Raw genomic sequence first — 10421 nt, forward strand, 5'->3', positions numbered from 1 at the left:
TTTTTGTCCTATATAATACTACTGATAAGTCTTTTTATACCACTAAAGGTTGTAGATAGATGGATAAGATCCCTTTACCTTTAGTTGGAAGTTTCGATTTGAGTCCTCAGAATGAAAAAAAAAATCAGATAAAAAGCGAATCTCCCTTAAATAAGACTTATGTGGCACAAATTCAAATTAGATGGAATCCTATATTGATTTGAGCACCGGGTGGAAACCCAAAAAATGTCATTTACTTGTAGATGAAATTCTCCTCTTGTGTTTTTTTTTTTTTTTTTTTTTTTTGCACATAGCAAATTTTATTAACACGGAAGCATTTGGGCCTAGAATGGACCACTCAAGTCGGACCAGTTGATAAAAGTTGTCCTAACCTAGTTAGAGATTTTTCTCATGTTTCGTAAATCAAAAGTTAGCTTACTGTACAAGTAAGCTTCATTTAACAAGTTAAGCATAAGAGTGTGTATGCACTCAAACGAATTAATATAAGAAAATGGGATAAATAGAAAATGTGTCAGTGGACAAGGGTTTAAGAAAAAGTGCTCTGTACAAATTAATTTTGACTAAAGCAATCTCAAGCAAATCAAGTGGCTGATTTTTTTTTTGCAAAACTGGCATCATCTGGTGGATGGAAACCTTCTATACTTCTTCTCAGTTGCCTAGAGAGGTTAAAGGTTTAATCCAACTATACAAATAGTAACTCCCTTCTATGCGGAGAAGATATGAAAAAATCATTTTTTTTGTAAGTTAGGATTCTCACATCTTTCTCATATGAAAGGGAACTCTATAGGCTTAATTCCTTTCTCTCTTTTTGCCTCTCAATGTAATCTTTCGGGTTAGAGGTTTTGGTACATATTCCCCTCTAAGTATGTAATTTTTTGTGCATTGAAATAGATATGGTAGAGGTCAAGCCTGAACTCCACATCAAGGATTCACAACCCTTGATGATGGCTTAAGATTTTAAAAAAAGGAAAAAAAAAAAAAAAGGCCACGCCAGCAAATGACGCAAGTATATTGAAAGCTCTATTTGCATGGCTGTGTCATTTTTGACTAGCAAATCACCTGGTCCCATTATCACATGACACATCAGCTGTTCATGTTTATTCAGGGTAGTTTAATTAGGATTTAATTTGTGTACACTGATATTATAAAAAATTGTCAGTGTATTTAACATGGTGGACCAAAGTAAATTATCTCGTATTTCATTGTAAATTAGTGTGTGTGTATCGTGTAAGAATTTTTTTACATTAACACTAGAAATTGAACGCAATTACAGTACTGATTTTCACATGTAGTCAAGACGTACTGTTTTAACATTACCAAATCTATCAACACTGCCTATTTCCACATGTAGTCAAGACGTACTGTTTCGACATTACCAAATCTATCAACATTGCCTGAACCCAGTAATTAAGCTCTCTGCTCTTGGCTGCTTTACTTATACAAAAGTATGCATGTACATAGAAAGTGTACATGTTAATTAAAATATCACATAAAGAATAAACAACTAAATAATGACCTTATATATATGCACGCGCGCGCACACATTAGTGTCTCGACACGTGTATTTCATGTCAAACAGTATAAACTTTATAAAATTATATAAGTACTACTATTAAGTTATGTGTTTGATGAGTAACACGAGATTTGACGTGAATAAATTTAAGCGCAAACTGGTGAATGATGAGCTTATTAAATTCGACCGAATCCAATTCATATAATAATTTAGATTCAAATAAAAGAGATTATCACAACTTCCATTAGCAAAATATAAGATAGACATTACCACAACTGTGTTGTCATAAAAATGTAAAACAATAAGAATGACCAAAAGCTGATGAGAAGTATCAATACATATGATATTTTAATCTACTCATGTTACTATAAAATGTCGGTTTCTTATTATAAATTATGTCGAATTCTTCTTAACTTGCTGAGGACATCTCCTTTTTTATTCATCAAGATTTTTTTTGCTTTCAACTAGAACAAAACTTGGCAGGAAACATAAATTAAACACACTAAAAATTAATAACAAACAAGGCTTCAAGCAAAAAAGTTCGCGATCTCTATGACCAACCTTTAGCAATAAGAATAAATAATTTTAGCTTCCACTTATGCAATTCAAGTAATGTCGTCTAAGATTGAAAAAAAAATAGTAAAACTTAACAAAAACAAGTGTTTAACAGAAAGTTCTTGCAAAAGCAAGAATGCAACTAAACAATTAGGGTTCGTTTGGTACGAGAGATAAGAGATAAATAATCACGGAATTAAATTTGAGATGAGTCTGCCTCACATTTGGTTGGGATAAAATCACGGTATAGCTAATCTCGGAATTAGTTATCTCAAAATATTATAGTGTTATTTTATCCTGGTGGGACGGTGGATAACTAATCCCAAGATATATAAGTAATCCTGGGATAACTTGTTTCCCAACCAAACGAACCCTTAAGGAGCTATACATACATACGTGGATGGATTAATTAAGTCGTAACCTGATCAAGAACCACATTTCAAAACCATGTGGAGCGACAAAGTTCAACTCCTGGAACTGTGCTAATAATTAATACGTATTCGTAGAACAATCTATACATGTGGTCGGCAGTTTCCTCTACCCCTTGTTTAGAATTTTGACCAAGTTAATATCTAGCTTAGAATAATGTTTAAAAAACAAAGAATTTTGAGTACCTTGTCCACTTAATGTATCCCACTTTTGTTTATATATGAACAAAAAAACAAAGGGAAAAAACTAAACTGTCAAATCAAATTTGTTAAATGGATTAAATTAAGTACTTTTCCCTTGGTCCCAAAAGATTGTCTTAGTTTAACTTAATACCGAGTTTAAGAAATAAAGGAAGACTTTTGAAATGTGTGGTCCAAAACAAGTCTTAGATATTTGTGTGGTTGTAACTCCTAAAGTTGAATTGTTTCTAAATATAGAAATGTGTCAATCTTTTTGGAACAAACTAATAACAAAAGTAAGACAATCTTTATGGGACGGAAGGAGTACAAGAAACTAGACTGATCAATTATTGTACTATAAATACTACAAACATGGCTTTGGTAGCATCAACAAGAAGAAACCATTAACCAGCAAGTAATTATACAGAAAAATTCTAGTTCCCACAAAATGGGCAGGTCTCCTTCTCGTGATGAAAACGGCCTAAAAAAAGGACCATGGACTCCTGAAGAAGATCAAAAACTTGTTGATTATATTGACAAACATGGCCATGGCAGTTGGAGAGCCCTTCCTAAACTTGCAGGTTTAATATTATTCCAAAAAAAGTGTGTGTGTGTGTGTGTGTGGGGGGGGGGGGGGGGGGGGTCATTTTGTCACTTCTTCTCTCTTCTTTTCCACTTCTTGGTTTATATCATAGATTATTTTTCAACAATGATAGTAACATTTATTGCGTTCATATTCTATAGGTCTTAATAGGTGTGGCAAGAGCTGCAGGTTAAGATGGACTAATTATTTGAGGCCTGATATCAAGAGAGGCAAATTCTCTGAAGAAGAAGAACAAACAATTCTTCATCTCCATTCCATCCTCGGAAACAAGTACGTGGAGTAATTAATTATTTCTACACTTCATCACATTTACTTTCATTTTTCATGAGAATAATGTTGTGAATATTTTCTTATCATGAGTCGTTTGCCCATGAGAATTATTCTTGAGGATTTTTTTTTCAAACTATTAAAAATCAGCTTTTGGCCATGAAAATTCCAAATACAACTTGAAGTTGTATTTGAAATTTGGAGAACACCTCAAAATACCAGTTTTCACTTTTTTATATTTCATTTTTCAAATTTTACTCTACCTCATTCCAATTTAATCAAGTGTTTCATCGGTTTGGGTTTTGGGTCAGCCGGATATTTTTAATTGAGTTTCTATTTATTGCATAGATTATAAAAAGCGTGAAAAGTAAATTAATCATGACATTTGAATTAGTGAACCACTTTTTTTTTTGTACTTAAAAAAATATATGAGATTCAATTTATGACATTACGTGATTATGCATTATGACTTTATGAGATATTACTTTTTTAGAGCAGACATGGTTGTATGTTTCAAGTAGATTAATCAAGATGGGTATTTTTGCCAATTTTAAAAAAAAAAATTGGGGGGAGGGGGTATAAATCATATTTCATGTTTTATTTAATAAAAGTATATTCAAACAATTAAATATTCTTTGTAAAAAGTATAACCAAACACAACTCTATCTTCAACTCCAACTTCAAAAATTCCAAATAAAGTGAAAATATGTTATTTCTATGGCCAAACGCCTATAAAGAAGAATTAACTTCTAATGCTTTTGTTTTATTTTCTATTGTTCTTTATATAATACTCATTGACTAAGATAAGGTTAAAAATGGAGTGATATGGACAATGAGAATTCATATCGCTGACTCGAGAGGCATAGCTATTGTTATTGTTACCACATTTGTTTTTAAATTTCCACCTTTTTCTTGTTTGTAAGAATTTATATTGATAATCTTGTGATATATATTATGGTCGTAGATGGTCTGCGATCGCGACGCACCTGCCCGGAAGAACAGACAATGAGATCAAGAATTTCTGGAACACACATTTAAAGAAGAAGCTAATTCAAATGGGATATGATCCAATGACTCACAGGCCAAGAACTGATTTATTTGCAAGCTTGCCCAATATAATAGCTTTGGCAAATTTACTTCAGCATCATCCACTTGAAGATCATGCTGTTAGATTACAATCAGAAGCTGCCCAGTTAGCTAAGCTTCAATATTTACAATTTCTATTCCAGTCTTCGAATAATCATCCCCTACCGCCTACAATCTCAAACACTCAATTTTACAATAATCTTGGAGAGCTTGGGGCATTTAATTTGGCAAATACTGTTAAAGGAAATACCTCTTCTTTAAATTTATCCAATCTTGAAAATCAAACACTTTTCTCCAATGAAAACTCTGGCTCTCAACTACTCCACAATCAAGATACTAATTCTTTGCAATTGCCAGACACACAAGAAGTCCCTTTCAATTTCCAAACACATTTGAATAATAATAACACAAGTGATATTAATGATCACCATTTTAATGATTCACCAAGTTGCCCATTGAATAATATTCTTGCTTCTCCACTTTCTTCAAGTCATTTGCCACCTTTGACTGAAATTTCAATAAGCAATAATCAAGGAGATTCAAGCAGCACTTCCACTAATGCTGCTGATCAAGGGACTTCTTCATATTGGCCAGAGCTATTTTTCGAAGAACACTTCATGCATGACATTTCTTGATAGTTACGAGGCTTGGAACAAGGATGAAGTTTTTGTACATTAATTAGTCTATGTAGACAGTGAGGATTAGTATATAGACGACTCAATTTGCTTGGAATTGAGGCATTATAGTTGTAATATTATTGATTGTTAAGTGGGCTCCCACATGTACACATCCACACACAGCGTTTAGTACATTACGGTTTTTTTTTTTTTTGTATGTATCTATCTTTTTTAATCCGTGTTGGCTGTATACTTCGTTATATAATGTAAATTTCTTGTTCTGATTTTACAACTCTTTCCCCATAATATTTTTGTAAATCGCGGAATGTTCTTAAGCTTAGAGAAAGGCTTAACTAGGTATGGGTTTTTCTTTATTTGCCTGCTCTCGCTCGCACTTTATTGGTGATAAATGTTGCAGCGAGATGGCTATATAATCCATTGGCATGCTTGCATGGTGAATTCATGAAATGAAGCCTTGTTAATTAGTGGTATTGATATAGATCGGCTATACATATCATCGAAACTACGTTAAAATTTAAGCTAAGGAAAAAGAAAATGAAAGATTGAGGGTAAAGACCGAGAAGGAAAATTAACGCTTTAATTTGCATGCAGCACCTCAATCCCAAACAAAATATTAATGGGTATTTTTACTAGTCCTTCTCCTTAATCTATTTGCATGTTATGAAGGGGCATATAACACATTTAGGGAGGTGAAATTTCTAGAATGGATAGCTATACTTTAGCATGGGTAGTTCAAATCTTCTTTTAAAACAGTTAAGACTATTGCTGAGCTAAGAAATGATAATTACCGTTAGAAGTAATAGCTGATTTCTACGAAAAGAAATAGCGCACTTAGGGGTATATGGACAGGATTAGTTTAGATTTTTCAAATATCAAATCAAACCATTGTATCGAGTTTTAAAATCTATAAACCAAATCAAACCAACATAAATTGGGTTTTTTAATCTCGGGTTTTCTTGATTTTTTCGGGTTATTCGAGTTTTTCTCCAAAAAGTCTTCATATAAAAAATATAACTTTTTTACTTCAAATGTTTCTTTAGTCATAGTAAGATACAACTATATAATTAAGGTTTTTCTTAAAATATGTAATAAAATATTCAACAAAAAGAATAATGAAATAGCAAAATAAATATTGCTAATTAATAAGAGCCATAATGAGAATTATCATAATCTAAAAATACCGAATCAAGCTAAAATAAGTATGACTAATAAGTACCCATCTCCATTAATTACTTGACAAAAATAAAATAAAATTAAGTTATGTATTTTCACTATCTAAACCAATGCAAAACTAAAGAATAGATTCCAACATTATTGTCATTCCTAGTGATAAAATTGCATTTATTTTTGTTAGCATTAGTATTGATTTGATTTTAGTTTGAATTTATTTGAGTTGCTAACATCTATGGGATATAGAACTTATTGAACCACTCAAAATTCTAAGTCCAAACTTAAAATAATATGTTAAAAGACAAAAACTATGAAAAACTTTAAGAAATATTTATAAATCGCATTACAAATAAAAAAAATTATGTATAAAATATTTTTAAAAATTGTATATATGTATTGTCGGGTTGGTTTGGTTTGGTTTGACTTTTTTTTAGTTAAAACCAAAGTAAACCAATTATGTTGGTTTTTTTTCTTCAATACCAAACCAAGTCAAACCAAATCACTAGTCGGATTTTTTTCTCGTTTTGATTCGGATTATCGATTTGGTGTGATTTGTCGGTTTTCTTTGTACAGCCCTAAGCGCACCGTTAAGTTTGTTGTAAAACGAGGGCAAGAAAATTAGCTATAAATGTTTAATAAACTATCCATTTGAATTTTGAGCTAGTAAATTTGCTAGTACTATATACTTGCTCCAAATCTTTTTCTTCACGTTTTTGCTTTTCCTTTTCTTGAGTTTATATTTTATACACGGATAGTGTAAATATATATATACTCAGTTAGGTCACTTATATGATATGTTCAGTTATATTTAAGTATTAATTGATAGCTTTATGAAAATTGTACTTGTATGTAGCTTTTTAAATAAAATAATATATAGCTTAATCCATTTTTCCTCCGAAAGCCCTTAAACCAGAAAGCTGATGGTTTGTACGGAATGACTGTTTATCAGTGTACCCTTATATAATCTTTAGAATTAAATGCACAACTTCTTTGCTAATTTTTCAATAGAAGAGTTTGATGGCCTATGATTATGATGATTACAATAGATGATTGGAAACATGTACAATTAATAACACACGTACGAACAACACATCTCTTTCTTGATGTTGCACTTACGTATGGCCGCTATATATAATTTCTAGACCAGAAGGTTGTGGTCAATTGCCCAGTGCAGTTATTTGCCATGCTCAAAAGAACTTTTAAGAGTGAAATGAGAACACTCTTCACTTTTATATGGAGGCTATATCCTCCTCCAAGTTTTTCTCTCTGTTTTTTTTTTCTAATAAAAATATACCGATCAGGGTCAGACCTAAACTCCATATACCATATGGGTAGATATTGTTACTAGAAAAATAAAAAGAAATTGCAAACCCAATTTAATCAGGAAAGTATGAGTTTCTTAATAATTTCAAGTTAATATATAGTAATAACTAAAATTATAATTAAATAATTACTGAATTTGTGTGAATCCATACTACAAAGTAGATCCCGCTGGTGGGCCCTAAGACCCTAACCAACTGCATATTTGATATTCCATGATCATTGATGAGTGCAACCTCCACAATATCCATCATATGGGCCACCTCAATTAATAATATGTCCTTTTTTTATGAATATAAAGAAAGATTACATGACATAAGAAACTTTGAAAAAAATCTGATAGATGTGGTAGGATTAGGTGGTTTAAAACCCTTCTTTCTTCCCCACGCATAAGAGATTACGGGGTTAAGGAAAAAAAACCTAACGCTATCTAAAATTTCTACCTTTGCTTTGACAACTATGACTCCACAATTACTTGACATTAATCAAGGTTATTAAACATCTTATTATTAAATTAAACCGAACACAAATGCAAAACCAAAAAAGTACAGAAGCCATGGGGATATTGACAAGTGTGTGAAGAAAGTCTTAGTCGTAAATTGAGACTTCGTTTAATAATATGGTTTGTGTGAATTAAAAGTCATTGGCAGTCAATTTCTTCGTAGAAAAGAAATACCCTTTGCTAACTACTTGATAGGAGATTTATAGCACTGGTTATTACACATACACAATGTACTAATTAATTGTAATATTGTTATAGTTGTTATTATTATTATTATTGGGCACTCATGTAGGTCGTTAAATTATAAGCTTATATGTTTTCTCAAGTTACCTATCCTTGGCTGGCCAAGATTAAGAAACTATCACTTTCATTATAATGTTTTTTTTTTTTTAAAATAATAGATGTACTTATTAAATTACAAAAAATAAAAATAAAAATCTTTGGAGAGTGAGAAAAGGACCAAATGTTAGTAGGAAAAACTGCCCCATTTCAAATAGTTCACGGGTAAAACTAATTCATTTTCTCTTGTTTTGGTGCAATGAGAACTTTCTTCAATTAATTGTTTTCAAAATACCGATTTTCGAGTTATTAGACTAGTTGAAGAGCATTTCTGAGTAAAAAAAAAGTAATGGCAAGAGCATTTTTTAGCAAAAACCGTAACAGCAAAGGCATTTTTAAGTCAAACATAACGGCGAAGGCATTTTTGAATCAAATGTAACGGATGATAAATTTGATCTATTTGTATAGCTCAGGAATATTCTTAGCCCTTTTCCAGTCATAAGCAACCCCTAAACTTGTCTTCAAATTTTTCGTGGTCACCTAAACTGATGCTTGTTCCAATTTGACACCTAAACGACTCTTGAATTGAACCACTTAAACACTTTTTGCTTATTTGGCACAATGTGTGTGATACACTTAAGTCAGGCGCGTGGAAGGCATTTAATTAGGCATTTTCCTTTAAAAAAAATGATATCTTCTTCTTCATCTCTCTTTGCTAGCATCCACCCACCACCAATCCCGCCGCTGCCGCCGTCATCCACTCTTCTCCTTCGCGGATTCACCACCATCGTTTTCCAGTTCTGTCGTCTCCGCTGCCACCACACCATTTTCAGATTTGAAAACGCCACCATCGTTCTTGAATTGTTAAAAAAATTAAAAGATTGAATCCATTAATTTGTATCACAACATCCTTTTCTTACTCCTTGTATCAGTGGGTAATTGGTAAGGAAGAAGAAGAAAAGAAGAAATGGGGGTGGCGGGGGACGGCAGTGGAGATTGGGGGGGGGGGGGGGGGTTTAGAAGGGGTTCGTTTTTGGTTTTGTGGAGTATTTAACAGTGACGTTTGGACGGAAAAACAGCGCGGTGAGGTGGCTGGGTAGTTGAGGGGTCAGTTTTGTAGAGGAGATGAAGGTGGTGATGGGGTGGAACGTCGGTGGTGTGACGGAGGTGGTCACAGGGTGGTTTATGGGTGGAGAAAAAATGGTGATTTTATTTTTGTGAAAAGAGGAAGAAGATAAAGATGGAGATGAGGAGGAAAATCGGTGATGGAGAAAGGATGGGCAATGACGGGTGGAGGAAAATAATGGATTTTTTTTCGGTGGTCAGATGGAGGTGGTGACCGGACGGAGGTGGTAGCGGCTGACTTTGGCCTTTTAGTTTACAATATTTTTTTTTTACTTAAGTTTCTTTTTTAATAATTTTTTAACGCTTTTGCAACATGTCATTGTTTAATTGGTCTTTTTTGCCATGTCATCGCGTGTGTATCCAACACATTTTATATTTTTTTATTGATTATCAAAAGGTGCTAAATGGATTCAAATGTATACTAATTTAGGTGTCAATTGAAATAAGGGTCAATTTAAATGGTAAATGAGGAATCTAAGGATAAATTTAGGACCTTTTGGCCTTCTTTTTTACTTGTTGACTTGTTTGTGAGGTTCTCCTATTCCTTCGACAGGACAGGACAGGACCCTCTTTCCTCCGAATTAAATTGCTGAGCGAAATCCCCGGCTATGGATCCCCTAGATTTAGTATATGCATTTCTAAAAAAGGCTCTTATAAAAAGTATTATAAATTTTAGAAATGAAAAAATTAACCTATAAAAATACGAGGCGCAGATTCATAAAGTCTTGGCAAGTTGGCTTAGTTGATCAATTTG

General features: G+C 32.6%; 1 protein-coding gene across 1 annotated transcript; it reads left to right on the forward strand.

The window, feature by feature from the left end:
• The first annotated feature begins 3080 nt into the window (after window positions 1-3080).
• LOC132627515 (transcription factor MYB93-like) lies at window positions 3081-5542 on the forward strand. The gene is made up of 3 exons (XM_060342897.1): window positions 3081-3257; window positions 3421-3550; window positions 4512-5542. The coding sequence occupies exons 1-3, from the start codon at window positions 3125-3127 to the stop codon at window positions 5266-5268; spliced, it is 1020 nt and encodes a 339-aa protein (XP_060198880.1). The 5' UTR covers window positions 3081-3124; the 3' UTR covers window positions 5269-5542.
• Window positions 5543-10421: the final 4879 nt, after the last annotated feature.

Source organism: Lycium barbarum, chromosome 2, assembly GCF_019175385.1.
Source record: "Lycium barbarum isolate Lr01 chromosome 2, ASM1917538v2, whole genome shotgun sequence".
Classification (NCBI taxonomy): Eukaryota; Viridiplantae; Streptophyta; class Magnoliopsida; order Solanales; family Solanaceae; genus Lycium; species Lycium barbarum.